Source organism: Chelmon rostratus, chromosome 3 (assembly GCF_017976325.1).
Source record: "Chelmon rostratus isolate fCheRos1 chromosome 3, fCheRos1.pri, whole genome shotgun sequence".
Lineage (NCBI taxonomy): Eukaryota > Metazoa > Chordata > Actinopteri > Chaetodontiformes > Chaetodontidae > Chelmon > Chelmon rostratus.
Window position 1 is genome coordinate 30607320 of NC_055660.1, and position 22411 is coordinate 30629730.

Sequence of the window (22411 nt, forward strand, 5' to 3'; positions counted from 1 at the left end):
TTAAATGGACTTAGTGGACTGCATCTATAACACACTTTTCTAGTCTGAAGACCACTCAAAGGGCTTTAACAACACATGTCTGGATTCACCAATTTACACACACATTCATACTATGTGGCTGGGTCATCTGTTCATTGCTCAGTGCATAGATGTGTGCGTGGAACTTGTTTTGTTCCTTAATAATAATAATAATTATTATGTCTTTTGGCTCAGATTGCCATGAGCTGGAATGGGAGGAAAAACATGGAACTTGGCCCAATAAGTGGAATTTATGTCATATTTATGTGCTTCCCAAGAAATATGAGCGCAATCAGCCAGATGGTAGCACTGTAATGAAACCCCAAAAATTTCATTTTGAAAAGGTCATACCCCTTACAATGTATGTGATTGATTTGAAATTGGACACACAAGTCAAGCTCAATATGCCCTACAACTATCCCCTTGGACCATAAAAGTTCGTCATGAGGGATTTTGTCACTATATTGATTTTTTTGAAAAAACAGTAATATGAATAGAACTTTTTGGGTATCAACTGTATCATCACCAAAACGGATATACAGTATTGCAAGACTTAGACACACATGTCTATTAAAAATGAACAAGATTGGTTGAAAACCATGGCCGTCATCAAACAAAAGATTTTACAAGGGGCGCAAAATTAACCTACTCATTGCAAAGTGCCATAGCGAATGTTTCAAGTGGGCATGGCCTACCACATATTTTCTCAAATTCAAGATGCCTTTGAGCAATCCCAATGCAATTCACTGGGATCATTCCCTGGTATCTCCTGAACATACACACTGTGTTTCATTGAACCCTACTGAAGGGGGGACAAATGATGGAACTTCGAGGCCACAATTATTAAGAAGGCTTTGTGATGATGTCTGTGATTGGTCTTAAATTAAACAAGCTGAAGTGACTTAGCTCACCCTTATGAAGTCTGAAAGCCAGTTGTTGCTGCTCACGCTTTTAATTTTGTTTGCTTCTGTTGCATGTGAAAAGGCTTGAATCCGGGAATCACGGGAAATACAATATATCCAGTTAAAATCCATTACATTACATTTTTGGTATAAAGTTTGAATTATGTGTTTGTTTATGCTAGGGTCTTATGTGAGATAGCGAGATAGATTGACTCATTTGTATGAACATTTATTACTTATACAGTAAATACAGAATTATCCTCACAGACAATGTCTGCAGTCTCATTTGGATATTATTTACATAGCACACATCTAACACAGCCCCATGTTCCACTCACTGTTCACCCATGACTGATGCCTCCTGGTTTTGGATATTAAACAGCTCCACTTGATCAAACTTCCCTCCATTCTAATCAGGACCAGCTGTCCCATTTTGATCAGTTTTCCAAAAAAGCTCTGAGAGTGGCTGAATATAATTTCTGTGAAAACATACTCCTCTAAATTCTAATATGTTAAGCAGAAGCAATTAAATATTAGCCAACTTGTTTTCAGGCCCACTGAATGTGTAACCGTTGATAACAAACTGACCAAAACACAGTTCTTGAATAGACTGACTGGACAGGATGGACTGCATAAAGATTAGATGGATCTGCTAAATGAAGACTCAGGGCCCACTGAGTGTGTAACCGTTGATAACAAACTGACCAAAACACAGTTCTTGAATAGACTGACTGGACAGGATGGACTGCATAAAGATTAGATGGATCTGCTAAATGAAGACTGGATAGATGGACTGAATAAAGACTGGATTGATGATGAATAATGATCCATCCAGCTTCTTCCGCTTATCCGGGGCCGGGTCGCGGGGGCAGCAGTCTAAGCAGGGATGCCCAGACTTCCTCCCCTGGTGACCCCAGACACTTCCTCCAGCTCTTCCGGGACGACTCCGATGCGTTCCCAGGCCAGCCGCGTGACATAGTCCCTCCAGCGTGTCCTGGGTCTTCCTCGGGGCCTCTTCCCGGTGGGGCATGCCCGGAACACCCTCCCAGGAAGGCGTCCAGATGCCCGAGCCACCTCAGCTGGCTCCACGTTGACTCTGAGCTCCTCCCGAGTGACAGAGCTCCTCACCTTATCTGTAAGGGAGCGCCCCGCCACCCAGCGGAGGAAACTCATTTCAGCCGCTTTATCCGAGATCTCGCTTATGAATAATGATTAGATAGACTAAATAAAGTTTGAATGGACTGAATAAAGATTGGAAGCATTGACTGAATAAAGAATGACTGGATGGACTAAGTGAAGACTAGATGCGCTGAACAGGGCTGATAGATTTGTCTCAGATGGAAGTCGGAATCCAGTCAGTAGACATTTTTGCTGTTTCCAAATCACTAAGTTTGAAATCGAAGACATGAAATGAAATGTAGAGATTAAAGGGTAGCACATATTGCCACATCATTTGATCAGTGTTAAGTGATCCAACAAAATGACCTTGAAAACCAAACAAATGCTGAGCAGAGTGATCACAAACTGTGAACTTTCAATAAGAGCAACACTGTGGTTTGTCCAGTGTTGTAATATTGTTCTAAACAGGGTGATAGCATACTTTTATAATAATGACTTGTCCTATCATTCTTTGATAGATAGTGATTGCTCTGTCAACATGAGTACTGACGGGAGTACTTGCACAGAAATTCAGCTCGGCCTGCATGTATATCAGCAAATGATCTCTACTTTGATATCCTCTTTATTGCTCTCCTCCTGCTGCAGCTTTATCTTGTGTTCATTTCCTGTCTCCTTCCTATCCTCTGCCTGCCTTTCCTCTACCTCCGTCTTCTCCCTTTGCTCTGCCTCTTCTTGTTTTACGCCTCCCTCTACATCTACTTCCCTCCCCTCCTTTTTTGTTGTCCTCCTCCTGTCTTGCATGGTGCAGGGCAGACAGTTCACCAGGAAGAGGACAGCAGAGAGACAGAGCAGAGAAAGGACAGCACTGATGCCGAGCTCCAGCTCTTGAGCTCCCTGCCCTTCCTCATCTAGCTCCTTCCTCTCTCCTTCTCTCTCCGGGCTCGGGGAGAAGTACACAGCACCCTCCTCCTGCCTCGGAATGAGCACAGCTCTTTCCAGATTGACCATCCCACTGTTCCCCAACTTATTCCAGTTTCTATCAGTCATCTTCCCACTGATTTTGTCATAGTCATCAGTGCTTACATTTCCACTTTCATCATCGTCAAAGTTCGATACAAAGATGTTGCTGTCTGACTCAACCAGTGTGTCTGAAATGACAAACTCAAACTCTTCGCCCTTCTCATTCTTGTTCCCTATTGGCTGCAGGAAGCCCAGATCCAGGTTGACTCTTATCCAACCAGATCCTCTTGCCAGCCTCCTTGTCCTGCCTCTTCCACCTAATTTGATGTCCATCCAATGCCTGTCACTGGAGTTGGCAGTGATTGGCTGATCAGCACAGGTTGAAACCAGAAGTTCTGCACGTAGTAAAGGCCCGCCTCCATCACCCTGGGCAAAGATGCGTTGGCTGGGGCCAGGCGTCACCACAACCACAGTCTCAGCCAATGAGGAGAGATGCAGAAAAAAGGGAAGGTCACTGAAGGAGGAGAGGAGGGAGGCGGTGTCATCACTGAACTGAAGCCAGACACTGGTGGAGGCCTCCTGGAGAGACATGACAGGACATGGATGCAAAGATTATTACATCTCAAAAGTTATTGTCCCCCCAACTGTTTCACAATGTGATTTTATATAAATTGTATACAGTATAATACATTAAACAAACTAAATTCTCGAATAGTGGCCTTAATTTACCTCAACTTCAGAAAGAGCCAGGTCTTTATTAATCACTTTCCTTGATTTTATGAGCATATTGGATTATATTTTAAGTTTAAGTTTAAGAAACTTCCATGTTCTGTTAGTGTTAGTGTTGTTAGTTCTGTAGTTTCTGGCACAACCCTGACCTGTGTTTTTGCTCAGTTCTTGAATGCCATCTTTTTGCCTTTTTTTTTTTTATTTTTTTAGTACCCACCATAAATGTCGTGCATTGCTGACTTATGACAAGCAGGCATGGACATTGCTAGGCTGCAGCACAACACTGTATTTACCAGTCTTACACCTTCGGACCTGGACCAGGCCTCCACACCAAGCCACCATTGCCTGCCCTCCAGCTCCTTGCTTGAGTGAAGAAGGCAACCGGAAGAGATAGTCCCAGGTATTTAACTTGTGAGATTGTTATAATGGTGGTTGCGGCTGGATGTGTGAATGACAGTTGTTAAGGTTTTCACAAAAGGACAACTGTGAAAAGCTGTTAAATCTCCTGAGAAGGAATGCAATGACAGCATTGTAGCTGGGGGATAAGTGAGTAACAACTCAATCTTTGGTCTCCAGATTCCTAGAGCATTATGCAAGACTGTTTAGCACACAGAGACAGAGATGTTTTAAAGCTGCAGCCATATACAGTAAGAGGCAAAGGAAAAATTTCATTGTACAGGGAAACTTGTTTTAACTGTGCATATCCCAATAAACACTTTGACTTGATGTTTACCTGTTGTCTGGATACATTTAGCATTATGAGATAATTGAGAGTAGAAAGTTCAAAAAAATCAGTGGATGCAGCAATACCAGAAATATAACACTTAAGGTGGAGGTTAGGGTGGTGTAGGGAGTTGTGGAAGCAAATGTAATTGTGTCAGGTAATAATGAACAGCTGCATCCATGAAAGATCTGTCAAAGTTCTACAAAATGAGCGAACCCAAATGCAGACAAATCAGAAAGACAGGGAAGCTGTTAAAGGTATTCATTGCAAATATGTAGACGATGATGACTGAAGAAAGGAAAGAAGAGCCAAATTAGAGAGCCAGGGATTAGAGCTTGATCACAGCAGTGCGAGTCCTGAGAGGACTCAAGGGGAACTGGATAAGCGTGGATCTAAGACAGGTTGGCAGACTTGAACAGGGGCAGGACTGGAGGTGGGACTGCAATCAGGAGCCAATGAGAAAATGGAGAACAATGTTAGTTATGGGAATGGGGAACTGAACGGACACAAATCAAAAAGAGCAGGAACATAGCAACACTAACTGGTAGCGAGAGTATGACCAGGCTCGGTGGAGATGGCAGAGCTGAGAATATGTGGAGGTCCTGATTAAGGTGGAGATGAGACAGAGAGAGAGAGAGAGAGAGAGAGAGTGTGAGAGAGAGAGAGAGAGAGAGAGAGAGAGAGAGACAGAGAGGCTTTGAGGGAGACAGGAGTTTACTGCAGTTCAGATGATGTTCCAAGGCAAATGTAGCAGGAAATTATTTACTCTCTGGAATTTATCTGGGATTCCTCTGAGGAACATTAGTTCAATTTCAGTTTGGACCAAAATGCTGTGTATGTTTTGACTCTGTTATTGATGAAATTAGTTCTGTGCAAATATACAGTGAATAATCCTTCCATCCATCCATTATCTATACACCGCTGAATCCTTTGCAGGGTCACGGGGGGGCTGGAGCCTATCCCAGCCATCTCTCGGGCGAAGGCAGGGGACACCCTGGGCAGGTCGCCAGCCTACCACAGGGCTACACATACAGACAGACAACCATGCACACCACTCATTCATACCTACGGACAACTTAGAATTATCAATTAACCTCAGCATGTTTTTGGACTGTGGGAGGAAGCCGGAGAACCCGGTGAAAACCCACGCTGCACAGGGAGAACATGCAAACTCCACACAGAAAGATCCCAGGTGGGATCAAACCGGGATCTTCTAGCTATAATTTTATTATAATGAAGGTAATTTAAACCCCCTTTATTGGCAAAATGCCTTGTGTTGGCCACATCCTATTGCTATTAATTGAATACCTGCTTTATTTGATAATCTACACTGCAGTTCCATCAGAAATCGACCTTTTTCTCACCTGGTGATGGTTGTAGAGGATGTTGTAGGCTGTCACTGTTGTTGTGATGATAGAAGGGTGGGAGGGGCTTGCTGTGACTGCCATGCCGAGGCCGCTGACCACTTGCACAGACAGGTCCCCAGGGGTAACAGGTTCAGAGGTCACAGTGATGTCACATCTGCCCAGCACGCCATCCCACTGCTCAGAGATGACCTAAAATAGGGGGGGGGGGGTTATAATGATGTTCACTAAGTGAAGATGTCCAATAGTTGATGTACAACTATCACCTACGTGGAGTGATGTCTTTCCTGGTTGTAAACCAATCAAGTTGTTCTGGGCGCCAAGGGAAGCCACTTGAGGGTCTTTTATTCTCAGTAACTTAAGGACCAGATCAGTAACATCCACAAACCAATCAGATGAGCCCAGGAGGTGTGTGGTTCTGCTGTGGGAGTCCTGAGCTGTGAACTGAGTCAGAACCTGGACTGAGGAGCGTTGATACACTGGTTCACACCTGAGGAGATAGGACACCCATGAGGATCTAAAGGCCTTTACATATTTTTCTGTGTGTGAGATAATACACAGATGCATATGATCATGCTTATGTTCCCAGTCCATCTGAGCATATATCAAAAGTTCTGCATAATAACCTTGGATCTTTGAATATGATTAAAGCTCTCAGTCTCAACATGTGTTAAAGGTTTCCAGTGGAGTTTCTGACCTCTTTGTCACTTTGGTGAAGTTTTTCAACCAGTTGATACCCCTTTTGTTAATCTCATGCATGCTCACGAGGGCGCACACGCACACGCACACACATATGTGACATGATTAATAATGATAATAATCTTTATTTCATACAAGAATTGCAGCTCAAAGTGCTTTACAAGAATGAAATCACATGCACCAAGGGAGTGCTTCACATAAAGAATGACAGAATGGACATAAAAATGAATATGAAATAAGATGGAGAATAAAACCCACTTGATAATATTAGTAAAAGTAAGATAGAATAAGAATGGAAAAAAAGATGATGCACAAATTAATAATATAAAGCACAGGATAAAATGATAAAATATAGCTAATAATAGATTACATAGAATGCATAAAATCAAGTAAAATAGAAGAGTTTCAGAGGTTTATCAGGAAGTCATGGTTAGTTAAAGGCTAAAGCCAAGAATACGTCTTTAGCTTTCTTTTAAAAATGTGCAGCGAGCTGGCTTCCCCAGTATCTATAGGTAGTGTGTTCCCATACACACTTTTCCACTGATCTACAGGTGGCACAGTATACTAAGATTTGCAGCAACGCACAGATAGCAAGTAAATATGGATGTAAAATATGGTGGATCTATCAGCTTTGCAAATGTTTTATGAGAAGGAAATGCATTAAACACATTCTTAACCCTCACTACAATCAATCAATGTGCTCTGGTAAGTAATACTAAAAGTAAACATAACCTTTGTTTATTTACAAGAACTACTTTAAAAGCTGCTTCAGACTGATAATGGCATTAAAAAATCTTAATGTATGTCTGTACATTACTGTGTGTAGACTGCTTGCAACCACTTGCTAACTATATTTGCAGTCTTTGGTCTGTAAGAAATGAAAAGTCACAGCACTCCTCAGACTTTTCCAGCTTTAGCTGATACTGTAGTCTAATGCTGGGATGAGACTACACAATATTTTAGTCTTTGACAGTGGTCACCGTGGAGATCTAACAGTGTCATAAACTCTTGCTGTGTCTTGATCAGGTGACTGGCAAGACTACATGTATGACCCCGACCAATCACAGCACATCTTATTTCCCGATCACGCATGATATCAGATATCATCGGGGGAGGCGGGTGAAACAAAGTTAGATCTGAAATTAGTCGCTAACTAACCATATGCAACTGCAGTAATGATAAGCATATAGCCGCGATAAGGACCGGGGACAGTGTTATGACAGCACAGCCAGCTACTCGCCTGACTGATGAAGTGCTTCATTTGTGATGGCTTTTCTCCACAATGAAAAGTTACAAAAACAAGTGATTATTATGTTGCATATTTTCATTTTTTGGCCAAAGAGTGGTTAACATTGTCTAGTCTTTCACAACCTGTGCATTAAAGAAAACAAATATGGTCACCTTGAGAATATATTGAATTAAATATGCCAAAAAAGCTTATTTACCTTATTCTTTGCCTGAACTAGCATGCTTCACCATTGCATAATTTTCATCATCTTCCATTTTAGAGCAGAAGAACGATTACTTTGTTTGGCATCATCAGCTTTATCATCATTTACTTGCCAAAAAAGTTAACCATGGGAAGCACAGCTTGCTCTTTGAAAGGATGCCAGAACAACTGAAGGAAGAGGAAAAATGGGCAGGGCAGCGGAAGATAAATGAAGGGACTAAATTAACCACAGTAAAGACACACTGGGGCTGTGTCCTACCCTTTCTCTGTGAAATTGCTCCAGCCATCAATGGCATTGAGAATGGGGTCTGCCAAGGACACTCGCAGGGGCACTGAGGGAACCCACACCTCCAGACACACGGAACCACGGAGTGTGCCTAACAGAAACTCCACCACTGCACAGGTGCTACCCAACCCTGATTCACTGCCGTCTACAAAGATGGTGGAGCAATTGCTGGACACCTGTGGTCAGGGTGGAGACAGACAGAGGACAAGTTGAGAAGTCTCCAATTACACCAGCGATTCGAGGCTATATGTATAATACACTACCATTCAAAAATTTGAAATCACCTGTTTTTATTGATTTTTGCCTTCTCTCTATTAATAATGGCTATTCTAACACATGTGACACCAAATGTATACATTTTAAATTGTTTCAACCCCAAAAGAAGAATAATTAAATAATTAAAAATTCCATTTAGTCGATGTCCCCACTCCACAGTACTGCATGACAGGGGAGAATACTGATGTAACCATCCCCCAAATACCTTCAATTTTAAATGTGTTTTTAGCAAAGAAAATCTTTGCTGAAGCAACACACCTGCTAATTCCATCTTGTTACAGGCATAGTGTACACTTGACTCTGAAAGAGGAACCGGTTTCAGTGTCCTTTAAATCTGCTCTGTTCTTGATGCTAAGTTTCCAGTTTGTTTTTCATCAATGATTGTTGATTTCTTTATTCTCATTTAACTGCTGCTCAGAGATATGTGTGTCTCTGTCTGCCCCCTCCTTTCCCTGTATCTACCCCTTTGTGCCCTGTCACTTTCTCCCTGTGTTTTTCCTTGTGTGTGTTCTGGGCTGGCCGTTCCCTGTAATTTCAGCTCACCCACACCGGCTCTCAGTGCTATTCAACCGACACAGCTGCAGCCAGTTCACGCTCATCAACCACAGGATAAAAACCCAGAACTCCTCAGCAGTCTTTGCCAGACTCTTGTTCTCACTAGCCTGGTAACAAGTCTTGGCCATGTTGCTGGCCCATGTGCTTTGAGTGTGCCTTGTCTGTACGACTAACATGGTTCCCTCTGTGCCTCAGGATCATCTCCTCATGTTTTTAATCTGTAGTAATCAATATTTGTAAGTCAACAATTGGTTAAATGACTTTGTGTAATGCAAAAGGTGTTGCTTGTACTGACAAACCTACATAGAATTAATTGCAGTTTTTCAAAAGTCTTTCTGCTCATTGTTTTGGTTTGACAGACTGCCAATTAACTATTTTGGTTAAGTCTCATGGCTCTAATCAACCTTTTGCATCTGCAGCAGGCGGCTATTTTCAAACAAAGCTCTGATACAGCCACTATACACCACCTGCTCAATGGCAAACAGCAGACAGAGTTGGAGATTAACTGGTGAACATAGTGGCACCTGTAGCAGAGCTAAAAGAGCAGCAGGGATTGTAACCAATTTGGTCTGTCCAAGCTGTTCACTCATCATGCTTGTGAGGTGGTCCTTCTCATCTGTCTGTGGATCAGACCAGCTGCTCAGTGGTCTTTTACATGGTCCTTGTGGTCTGTACAAGACCAGCTGCTTAGTGGTCCCTTGTGTGGTCCTAATCCCCAGGACACCTCTGTCTGTTCCCCTCTCCTTTGCCTGTATGATAACCTTTTGTTAGCTAAACACCACAAATCATACTATTTTCTTTACAATTATGAGCAGTCAAATCTATATGCAGTTCTTGTGGTTCATATAAGGACCACTAGTCACTACCACTAGGGGCACTGAAGCTTGTGGTCCAGGCCATTTGTTCAGTGGTCTGTGTAGAAAGGTCATAAATTGGGTTCCCAATCAACCTCGTAGAACATGGTGATTCATTTTTATTTTGTGAGCTGTTTTGAATACTGATAAATAGATGGGACTGGCTGTTGAGGTTACAAAATAACTCTTGCCAAAATGAATCATCAGTTTAGGTTCATTAGGGTGTAAATTCAGTGTATGTGGTGACATTGTAGTTAGCTAACATTATGTTTTCTACAACGTCACCAAATTCACATCTATTGATCCTTTTCACAAACATAGCTGCTGCCTCTGCAGGGTAAAGACTGGTTCTCACCATTGCCAGTAATGCTCCAAAAAACATAGACTTAAAGTAGCTGCTAGCTCCTTCTGTAAACACTTATTTACTGTTTCAGTATTTTACACAATACAGATTAAGTCATTGACAACAATTCAATAGTAGCTGACAAAAGTTTACCGCACTGCCAAAGGTTAGGACACATGAGACTGCTGAAGGTGTTAGAACTGCTTTCTTATATATACTCTTTCTTTTATCTGTGGATATCTTATATCCTCCAGGTAACAAAGTTTTTTCTTATCATATATCATAATTTATTTGATTAAAGTAATTGGAATAGTAATCAGTGACAGTGACCATTGTCAGTGGACAGCCTGGACAAACCACTGAATTGACTACAAATATTGAGCTTCACTCAACACTCATCAGGTGGACAAAATAAGGTTATTCTGTGTCTGCTGAATGTGTAAATAAGCAACTGTTTGCTAACACATTTGCCATAACAGCTTCACACGGTATGCCAGATCGTTCGTGTTTATAGCTTGTGCAGTCCCCAAGTGTACAATAAGATAACAAATCAGATAACAAATTCATATCCTTTGCTTTGAATACTTGTCTAGTTCTAGTAATATCAGCAATTATTCTCCTGTTTCCACTTTCCATCCCAAGCTGGTCTAAAGTTGAGCATTAGTTAATTACTGACCTTGGAAATAGCTGTTTGGTGCCAAAGATCATCCTTGAAGATAGACAAGGGTTGAAATCTTTTGACTGATCTTTTTGTGACTATGTTGTACCTTTTACATTAGTCTACATTACATTTATAAGCTGACAGTTGTATCCATAACCAACCTTGACAGTGTTTTCGTTGGCAGAGTGACAGGTGACTGCAGGGGTGACATCTGATACCTTCCCGTCATGACTTATGGCCAGGACAATGACAGGAAGTGACACCGGCTGGTTGGTCAGTATGGCTGTGTTGATGATTGTGTTAGTCTAATGGCAGAGAATAAGAAAACACATATCAAAATAATGTTTAAACAAATGAGAATAGGCGGACCTTTTAAAAATTTGAGAGATTTTAAAATTATGATCTTTGAGTTGGAATTGAATGAATAAATAAATTGAGCACCTCTGTAATGGGAGCAATACCAAAGATGTGTCGATCAGCGAATGAGAAGATGCTCACTGCTTCCCTGTGTGGCGAAAGGTGGTTCCTATTCTCGGAGTACTCCAGCCACCATGTAGCAGTCACTGCCATGGCAACACCAAAACTCCGCCTCAGGCCGTCCACTGACAGGCACACCACCTGCTGGAGGACATTGAGACTGCAGGACAACAGAGCTCAGACTGAGCTACCAGTCAATGAGGGAAGATGTGCCTTCCCACTGTCTGCTTGTCATCAAGCAAGGCTAGTTTTAAAGCAAACATGATTGCACAGACAAGGGTACAGCTAGAAATGTTTTGAAAGTTCTGACACAGTAAATTTAGAAGACTGGTCTATGATGATCTGATTGTCTGAATTGTAAAATGTTGGGAAAAACATATGATGGTTGTTGTATTTTCCATCTTTTCATGTATAATAGCTGTCACCACAGTGGGGGTGTCTCAGTTATCACGTGATTAGATAAGTGAACTTGCTCCATTTGCCTGTCTGCTGTAATGACACGTTGAACTGATGTGGAATCAAACTCTTGACCTACTTGTGTGTTTGCTTGAGCATGCTGTTTTTGTGGCAGAAGATAGACACCACGTCGTGTTTGGAGCCTTGGCTTTTTTCCAGGGTCACTGCCCACATGTCAGAGGTCAGAGTTCTCCGGGCCACCATCGACACGAAGCCCTTCTTCACCTTCAGCCTGAAGACACTCACACAGATGTTCAATATAGAACTACAAGAGTTTGTTGGCAGATAGTGATACAAAGTGTGACTCTAGACATTTAAGAACATGAAAGTAGGGTTGTACTGGTATCATTTTGTGTTTACCTTATGACAACAAACTCAGCACTGAAGTTGGCTCTCAGATTCACAGACACTCTGATTGGCTGTCCAATTAGGACCAGGCCCCTGTGATACCGAATCACAACATGGGAGTCCAAGCTAAGCTCCTCTTCTTCCTGTCCATACAAACAGGTTTCTTCTATTTTGGTCCTGCTCTTCTCTCTTTCTTTCTCCTCCTCCTTCTTCAGTGTCACTGCTTTGATATGGAAGAGCTGCCTCTGGGATGGAGCCACTTTGTCCTCCACACATCTGGATGGATGGTTTTTAACGTCAACAGATGTTGGAGAATTACAGACAGAAATGAATGCTTGAGCAGCAGTGAAAAACTGAAAACTCCAAGAGTCTCTCTTACGACATACCTTTGTGGTGTCAGCTCTGGGTCAGCCACTGTGTCGAAGGAGGAGTAGTAAAGCTGTATTTGGTTTCCCATGGGGTCCCGTTGGTATTTGAGGGCCCATGGTGCATCAGCACCTGAATGGTATCTGAATAAAGGCGTAAATGTATCTCACACAGTTAACTGATAAAAGAATCAACACCTACAACTCAAAAAGAGGAAAACAAGCATCCATGGAAACAATCTTAAAAACATCTGGCCATGCACAATTGTTCTGTTATAACTGGACCACTTCCTCTTATCTAAATACAATGGGCTTCATATTCAAAGATGGATCCGTGAAACCCTCTTAACTTCACAAACTAGTTTGTGAGATTTGATAATTAGCAAAATCGATTTCTTGATTGATTGTTTCACTCTATTTGTGGACAAGTTTCATTCACAAAAATGAGCCCCAAGAGTAAAAAGAAGAATCTCACACTGCAGAGTTTCAACTCAGCTAATGAAATAATGTAGGAATGATTTGAGATGAAGTTCAATGCCTTTCTACAGCAAAAATCATTAACTAAAATGGGAGGCAGTCAGCGTGACAGTCAAGAGAAAGGTCATGTTAGGGTGTCAAAGAAACAAAAATAGATGCGGAGTGATGCGCTTCGCAAGGATAAACAATTACATTTTTTGTTGAAGTAAAAGGTAAACCAGTGTGCCTACTTTAGTTTGTGGGAATGCGCTTGCAGTGATGAAAAAGTCTAATCCCGAGCATCATTACAGCTACAAACATCCCAAACTGGATGAGCTTCAATAATAAAGTAAACACTCTTTGGCAGAGTTTGGATACCCAATACGCAACTTTCATAAAACCACATTCTGACTGAAACAATGTTACGCAGGCATTTTTGGTGAGTGAGCTAATAGTTAAGAATCTGAAACCTCATTTAGAAGGACTGTTTGTGAGGGAGTGACTTGTTGCTGCTGCAGAGCTGCTGACTGAGGAGAGGGTGAAATTGAAATGAGGTTTAAACTTCTTACCTATTAGCTTGCTTGTTGGGCATCCAAACTCCACAAAAGAGTGTTGACTTTATCAATTTAAGATAAGATAAGATAAGACTTTATTAATCCCCAGCCGGGGAATTTCGGGTGTTACAGGCAGCAGGTAATAGTTGGGGGAAAAAATAGCAACAGAATAGAGAATACAAAATAAAAGCTGACTATATATATGAACATTTTACACAAAGGACTATATAAAAGAAAATATGTAAAAAAATATATATATATTGCCACAAAGACCTATAAGAAATACTGCCATACAAATATACTGCCATAAATTCTATAGAATTACACAGTTTTTACACAATTGCACTTGGGTAGAAATTGCAATGGGTATGGATAAAGTGAGTACAGCATTAATGCTACTGCACGATAATAAATAAAGGTAATATTGCAAAAGGTACTTTGTGTATGATAAATCACACACCAGTGCAAAAACGGTCTGAAGATGGACTCAGTGCTACATTAAGCAACACTAGAGTTGAACACTCTGACAGCTGATGGAATGAAGGACCTGCGGTAGCGTTCCTTCTTGCACACTGGATGCAGCAGTCTGTTGCTGAAGGAGCTGCTGAGGGCCCCAACTGTGTCATGCAGGGGGTGGGAGGGGTTGTCAATGATAGATGTCAGCTTGGCTAACATCATCCTCTCACCTACATCCTCAGTGGTGTCCAGAGGGCAGTCCAGGACAGAGCCAGCCCTCCTGACCAGTTTATTAAGTCTGTTCCTGTCCCTCTCAGAGCTTCCACAGCCCCAGCAGACCACTACATAAAAGATTGCAGATGCAACCACAGAGCCATAAAAATATATAACAATAATATATAATAATAAATAATATTTAAAAAACACCAGTGTCCTACATACTCCAAAGGACCACAGTCTTCTCAGAGGATGGAGACGACTTTGGCCCTTCCTGTACAGGGCATTAGTGCTGGACCAGTCCAGTTCATTGTTGAGGTGGACACCCAGGTAGTTGTACTTCTCCACGATCTAAGCAGTTGGAGCTGCTGCAACAAGCTGCCATTCGTGCGGCACCATATTGAAAGGCATATTTGCAATAGCATCCAAATTCCAGTGTTAACTTTATCCATTTGTCCTTGCAGCTCATTCAGTTTACCAGGTTTGTAGCTGTAATGACACTTGACCTTAGACTTGGCCAGAGGTTCTCCACCCCTGGTATAGCATTTGAAAAGCTGCCACCTTGCAACCACCTATGGGCTCTAAGTCGGCCTTCCCCTCGGGTGCCAAGTTATTATTGCCACACCCTAAGGTCTAAGCCTGGGCACCGATCATACTCGGTTTACTATCTACATGCATATGCTATCCATTCCAATTGAGTTGGATCACTGAAGTAATTAGCGACTTAAAGAAAAAAAAGTTCTCACCTCACTGAAGGAGAAGTCGTACGCTGACGACTGACAAAGTTGCTGTGATGACGTCCACTCCGTTGCCTTTCCCACTTCTGCATCCGGCGATGAGGGTGAATGCTATTGTCCAAATCCTGATATGATTGGTTGCCGTGTTGCTCCCTAAACCAGTCACTGGGCAGTGTTAGAGTTACCAGGCACAGCCCTAGAGGAGGCTGGGAAACAGGATGGCCAGATGGATAAACACATAAAACGAAGGGGTGAAATGAATAAGTGAGAAAGACAGAAATGACACACTAGGTTGAGAGAGGGTCTGGTTATTACCTGTGTCATACAGGAGGCCTTGTGCTCCTCTGTCTCCTTGAAGGCATGCAGTGTGATGCAGGTCCCTCGGGTGCTCGTGTTGACTTGCTTGTGGAACAGTGTCCTCACACTGAACCTCTCCTGCCCTCTCTCATCCCTCTCTCTCTCCACATGCTCTGAGATGAGGGAGGCAGACAGAAGGGGAGAGAGAGGGAGGACAGGCTCTGATATGAGCTGTAAAAAGAGAAAGTGAGGTATGTAGCTAGTTAGTGTCAACATTTGATGTAGAATTAGCACAAATTGCCATTTTCAGTAAATTCACCCACACATTTAATTGCTCCTCTACTTTTTCTTTTACCTGTGTAACTGAGTAAGGGCCAAATGAAGCCTTGAGGCCTGGTCTGGGGGCCCGGCTGTGCAGGGACACCATAAACAGGCTCTGGGAGAAGGAGAAGGGGCTGGAATTGGAGAAAAGAGGGCCGAGCTCGGCCTGGAACAGAGGGAGGAACTGCCAATGAGCAGGAACGACAGACATGTGGACTGGCAGGGAGAGAGGAAGAGAAGGGTGCATGAGGGATGGAGGGACTTATGAAATAAAAAAGGAGAAGGATGAGGTGCGAAGCAAAGGGTAAGAAATTCAGGCAAGTTAGAAAGTCAAGATAAATAAACCTTGACCCACAATGAGGTCTCCCTCCACTCAGACATATGTGTTTTGCTTCTTGTACCTTTGCCGTCATGTTGATGTTGTTGACTTCACGGTGCAGGATGATGTCTGTGCAGTTTTTTTCAAATGCATCTGCTGAAGGGTGAGTGTTTCATTGTGCTCAGTGTAAATCTTAGATTAACATCTGCAGGATTTCTAACATCATGACTACTTTGGAGCCAATCATAGCCCAGGAAGTAATTAACACAGTGTGATGTGGAATCTTGAACCCTAGGTCAAGGACACTTTTCAGGGAAGTAGGAGACATCTTGTGTCTGGAAGTGAACAATATTTACATATTCATAGATTCTGTGTCTTTAAATGAAGCAGAAGGAGCAGTTGTGTGTAATTCAACTTTTTTGTTTGAAAACAATATCTGACAGTAATTATTATTCAAAGTATGCAGAGTATTTTTGAATTTCTTAAAACATGCCTGGAGAGAATCTTTAAAGAAAAAAATGTGTACATCAGGAAAGGTTATTTGTCAGAATCAATGGTGGAAAACAACAGGACATAAATAATGACAGCAAGGAACAAAGAGCACTTAAGTTGGCATGAAGCTCCTCATAAACAGATGTTGATCTTTGCAGAGGTCCACCCTACTATGAATCTCTAATACACCACAGACAAAAAAATCTAATTACCACAGTAAAGACTCACGTTCTATGAAAATCCAAAAGAGCAGCAGCATGCTAACTCCTCTTCTGCCCCACCAGACACTGGCCCAGCTGACATCTGCCATTCCCACACACCTGATACAAGACAATATGATGTGACAACCAGTCTACTTTGTATTAAATCAGTATAACACTATTCTGAATGAGGTATACTCATCCAGTAGCAACCTTCAGTACAAATGCCGGAATGGTTGGCATTTTAATTCATTGACCATATTTCACTTAATGTAGTAGTACTTTAGGATGTAGTGTGAAGTTACAATGACCACAACGTCTGACGTTGATCAGGTGCTCTGAGTTGTTATTATACCTTAACCCTAGTAATACTGTTTGTAATGCGCAAATAATGAAGGAATATTCCACTAAAAAGTCACCCCTGAACGCTGACAAAACAAGCTCCACTTATAGACCATTTACTTGCTTCTTCTGTAGCTTTCAGCTAGTCCCAGGTCTTAAAAAATATTCAAGCAGTTTTTGTTTTGAAAAACAAATGGCCTTTCACCCACCTTTATCAGTCTATATCAGCTCCAGATGACATCTTTTCCTCAAGGCAACTTTTAAGCAGATTAAAATAAAATACTTCACAGTAAAAATGATTCAAAAAACTAAAATAAATGTAAATAAAAGGTTAAATGTCCTTTTTTTGTCTTTCGGTTTGCTGGTCTGCTGCTGCAATAAACCTCCTCTATCTCTCTCTCTCTTCCCTCCCTCCGTGTGCCAGATTCACACAATGCAGATTTATTCGTTTAAAACTGTAAATAATCCCGCCCCCGTTATGAACCTCCTCCCTCCCCTTCTTTGCAATCTCATTTTGTTCTTACACGTTTTGCTTCTTGCTGTCTCCCTCGCCTTCATCACCCCTCCCCTCTGAGTCACTCATTTTGTCCATTCCTGTCTTTTGTCCCTCCTCCCTCTCTTCTACAAATAAATTTGCCAAAGAAAAGGTCACTGTTTTGAAATGAAAGTCTTTCCCAAATGCTTCACTGTGAATTTCTGTGTGCATGTGTGTGTATATATGTGTGTGTGTGTGTGTGTGTGTGTGCGTGTGTGCATTACAGTGTGTGTGTGTGTGTGCATTAAAGTGTGCGGATGATGGAAAATATGGGTTTCTCCATCACACACCAACTAAAATTGCACATATACTAAGGTTAGAAGTGTGTATGACGTGCATGCTGCAATTAGAAACAAATTGTCTCTGTAAGCCTCAGACATTGTACAGCGGTCGTGCATTAAAATCATAATTATCAGAGGAGTCCAATGTAAATGCTCTAGACTGCAAATCCCATACTGTCAGCTGGACTTAGAGAAGCATGATGATGGATGATTTATGTCACTGTTTGTCACGTGTTACATGGTGTGTGTTGCGATAGCAACTGTGACTGGATGGTGACCATAATTTATTGTTATTATTTGTAAATGGAGAGATAATGGTCTTGGGCAAATATAGCCAGAAACCTCAAAAGAAAAACTTGATAGTTTGTTCAAATGTTAAAATAATCTTTCTGGTTTTTTTTTTTTTTTTGACAAGGGCGTATAGGCTGCCAGATGCAAGGGCAGAAGTTACATGGCATTGTCTGTTACTCTTTGGGAACTGGCCATGTTAGTTATTCACAACAATTTGGCCTGTTTTAGGGCAGACAATAAGAGGAGGTGAGACAGAGGAGGCAGGCAACAGGTGTGACCCATAAACATGTTAACAGGTTATTCAGTGGGACACTTGACACATTTCTTCTAAAACACCTCAATGCTCTCCTACGATAGAAAAGCTATGCAAGTCAGTATCACAAAGGATCTAATAATAACCAGGGATCTTCTAGCTGTGAGGCGACGCTGCTAACCACCGAGCCACCGTGCAGCCCATATAATAATTAACACATAAAAAACAAAATAAATCCTCTTTTCCATCACAAATACTTGTGTACTGCTATATACACCACAGTCAGAAAGGGAAAACATATTAGTTTTATCTGTTCTCTCAATGGATGGTCTTTATCATTCTTGGTTTTAAGGGGTGTTTTGCTCCCCTCAAACCAAGCTCCCCTACTTCCCAGATTCATAAAAGCGAGTAATATGTTGTTTTTTATAAAACTGATATCATGTACAACTGGGGAACACAGTTGACTGCATTTTTTATTTTTAAAATGAAACTTAAAAATTATTTTGTATGTGATTTTGCAAACAAACAAACAGAAAGAAATGATAAATGCTTAAAAATGAAAGTGGTTTCTTCCTGAGAGTTATGAGGTAGGCTGTATACTTGAGTGTGGGATATATGGGAGACATCACATTCATGAAGTTTGTATTTTGCTTACGCACACACACACACACACACACACACACACACACACACACACACACACATATATGCAGTATTTCTCTCTCCCTCCCCTCCCATCCTCTGTCTCTGTGACAGCTGCGTGTCTGTGCAGTGAGAGAGGTAATAGAGCAGCAGAAGGAGCTTAGTGGACAATGGATCCAACACTGAGCCAGAAGCTTAACAGGGGAGAGAGAAAAACTGAAAAACAGCATCAAAATTTAACGAAACAACACAATCCTGATTCATCCAGCGCTGATCTATATTTGCATTACATTAACTTAGATTACAGTAATAGAAAACAGTAATTAGGATGTTGCGGCAGCAAAAATGTGTTTACTTCACATCAACATATTATTGCACAAATTCTTAATATTATAAAACTGTAGGTCCTCTAATGGGGATATTGCTGTTTAAGCCCTTGCAGTTAAAACTTCCTACAACGCCAAACTCCCCTCAGTTTCTATGGGACTCATGAAGGGTCCAGTTCCCAGGCTTTACCTGGGTGTAAAGACAATTGAATTCTGAAATGTGCATGTTTCACCACCCACCCAAAAAGAATTCTTCAGTGACACTGTCATGGTGGAGGCCCAAGGTAAAATATGGTTTATTACAACATAGGTATATCTGTACTTCTGGCCTATAATTGGTGAGTCATGATAACATTGTACTTACTCAAAGTAATCGCAGATATCTGAGAAAGTGGCAACATCACTTAATTTTGGTCTAACAGGGCAAGAAGCACAGGCAGTTCAACCCTTTTACCAGACAAGAACACTGATATTGAACAATTCTGCAAAATGAACATCTGCACCTACAATGTCCATTATGGTTAAAGTTATGAAACATAGTGGTTATGGCAAATAAATTATAGTTAAGGCATGGCAGGTTAGGGTGAGGCAATCAGTTGTTAAGGAAAGGTTAATAAACCGTGACTCCAGTCTTCTGCATTAAAGACAGACATCAACAGCAATTCCTGCACTGTAACTGACTGGCACTGCCCTTGTTTTTCTTTTCTTTTCTTCTGTCTGACCATCTGCCCTATATACTATACTAGACCTGCAGCATGCATTTGTCTACCATGCATATGTCTATCTGAAGTGACTGTAAATAATCCACTGAGATTCATGTGTGACTGCTGTTGCATGTTTTACCTCGGAGCCTATGGTATTTTAACAGTGGTTGTTGTGTTCTGCAAGTTTTGTGCTATGCTTTTGTTCTACTACATGCCCATACTCAGATGTGGCTTTTTTATTTTGACTCTATTTTCTCACACAGTTGTATTTGACTCTTTCACTTTTTGTCCATTTCTTTTTTACTATTTAAATTAGCATGATGACATTATCCTAGGTTTATAAGTCAGTTAATTCAGAAGTCAAACATACTAATCCACAAGTACTGTCAAGAGACCTTCATACTGGTACAGTTTCCAGGGCACATAATCCTGATACGACGATGTGTCAGAGTGTCTGTGTAGGTATGTTAGTACTGGAGGTTTAGCCAGTGTTCTCATCTGTGATCTTGTTTTTTATATATTGATATTTACAATAACAGGCATATGTGTCAGCTGATTCTTTTGGCTGAAGGCAGCCCACTTGGTGAGTCAGACTGTATTGTAGTAAACCACATTATCCTCTCGAGAATTATTATAAAAGCAGGACCAATCTCAGCCACCATGTCCATGTGGGCCCCAGGTGAGTCAGTGCTCACACTGGCCCTTTCCATCATCCACATACATCCTATGTGCTAATGATTGGGCCAAGGCAGGCAATGAGTGGAGTTCTTCAGGGATGGAGTGCCTGTTCTTCCAACACTAAAAACTGATATTACACAGGTTTGCTGCTCTCAAATTTGTATGTGTTTACAATAGGGCCAGTGTTTATTGTCTCAGAGTAGGAAAATGGGCACACATTCTCAGAGGGACATGTTTGTCCTACTTCCAGGACTAGTGGAAGCCCTCTTGCTGTGCTGAAGCTTCAACAGTAACTCCTACTCTTAGGGAGGAGTGTCGTCAGTCCTAAATGAACTAATCTGGCCCTTTTGTGCAAATTCCTTTGCATCGATGCCCAGATGTTTTTACAGAGCCACCTTTCATTCATTATTATCATTTAATTTGCTCAGTGACCCTGCTATATAAAATACTGACCCATACCTCACTTTATATTTTAACCTGCAACTAGTATTTTAGTAAACTTGCTGGTCTGTCAAAGCCGAAGCTGCACAGATACATTGCAGGAGGTGCACCACTACATGGATTGCCATGTGGGGATTCTTGTGTTGAATTTGTTGCTATGTTTATGTTTGGTCTTGATTTCATGCTCATTGTTTATAACCACTATTGAATCTCTATTATTTTTAGGTAGTGATAGAGGTAGCAAAATATGTACTGTAAAATGTAAATGTAAAAAGTCATTGTTTTAAAACAGCCTATCCAATGGATCAACAGTATATCCTGCCCAAACTTCCTCTTCTTCAGTCTGTTTTCCCTTTATCTTTTAGCATGTCTTCATCTATGTGTGGATATGTCATGTACTCTTCCATATTTCTGTTTTTCTCCTCCTCTCCCTCCATTTCTGACCCCCTCTATGTCAATCCCCTGATGGATAATCTGCAGCTGTAATCTGCTGTCATCTGTCATTGTTTCTCTGGATGGGGCATTTGCAATGAGGCCAGATTATCATCTCGAACTGTGTACTGTGAGTTACACACCGGCACAGAGAAGACACAATAAAGTAGATACGACACATTCCCTTTGTGTCTCTGTATAGATAGATAGATAGATAGATATATAAACTAAGTACAAAAAGTAAAGAAATTTGTCTTGTGAAATTTTTATGTATTTCTTTGTTGTAACAATCTTGTAACAGTCTTGGCAATAAATCTTATACCGTTGGAAAGCCTGTTCATTTCCTTTTTAAATTTGTGAAGAACATGCATTTGTAGGATGAGCAGCAGAGCTGAGTATGTGGGCTGTGCCCATGAAAAATTAACTAAATGCTCTCTGTCAGTGCCAAACATCTTATTTTGCTGTTGCTATTGACTCCATATCTCTGATGAAGGAATACTTGTTTTGCTGTTGTTCAACAATGAAGACCAATTTTGTAATAATTTGAACATATCAAATTTAAGTCTTTCCATTACTGTGTGGGGGAGAAACAGCAGCGCACTCTTACAGTATCTGCTCCAGTAGCAAGATTAGCCTGTTGGAGAGTGCAGGAAGCAGATGCAGTGTGATCCTGACAGTCATGCTGATATTTGTGCTGCTGTAATCCATAAAGTCATGATGGGTCTGGTGAATGTGGTTAAAAAAAAAGTTAGTCTGTCACTCATCCCTGACTCAAGGTGCTACGAGAGCCTTGGAAAGAGAAAGAGAAATGAAAGAGTCTTGTGGAGAAGAGCAACCTCATCATTCTGAGCA

The 22411-nt window shown here is 41.4% G+C and overlaps 1 protein-coding gene across 2 annotated transcripts; it reads right to left on the reverse strand.

The window, feature by feature from the left end:
- Window positions 1-1982: 1982 nt before the first annotated feature.
- On the reverse strand, window positions 1983-17311 carry tmem132a (transmembrane protein 132A). 2 transcript variants are annotated; one of them, XM_041966791.1, is made up of 13 exons: window positions 16663-17311; window positions 15658-15839; window positions 15321-15533; window positions 15015-15211; window positions 12608-12730; window positions 12234-12497; window positions 11953-12105; window positions 11382-11577; window positions 11102-11245; window positions 8225-8427; window positions 6087-6306; window positions 5817-6008; window positions 1983-3578 (listed from the first exon to the last, which is right to left on the reverse strand). In XM_041966791.1, exons 1-13 carry the CDS (start codon window positions 16742-16744, stop codon window positions 2631-2633), a joined length of 3117 nt encoding a protein of 1038 aa, XP_041822725.1. In that variant the 5' UTR covers window positions 16745-17311; the 3' UTR covers window positions 1983-2630. The 2 variants fall into 2 exon arrangements, with proteins under 2 accessions (XP_041822725.1, XP_041822726.1); XM_041966792.1 differs by having other exon boundaries at window positions 15658-15789; window positions 16663-16764.
- Between the last annotated feature and the right edge of the window lie 5100 nt (window positions 17312-22411).

What these genes read in the sequence shown, in the direction of transcription:
- tmem132a (XM_041966791.1), bottom strand. Translation starts at nt 16,744, where the DNA reads ATGGCAGATGTCAGCTGGGCCAGTGTCTGGTGGGGCAGAAGAGGAGTT. An exon ending in GCCCTTACTCAGTTACACAG is followed by an intron (nt 15,534 to 15,657) that starts GTAAAAGAAAAA and finishes CTCTTTTTACAG; the next exon opens with CTCATATCAGAGCCTGTCCT. An exon ending in TCCTCTACAACCATCACCAG is followed by an intron (nt 3,579 to 5,816) that starts GTGAGAAAAAGG and finishes ATGTCTCTCCAG; the next exon opens with GAGGCCTCCACCAGTGTCTG.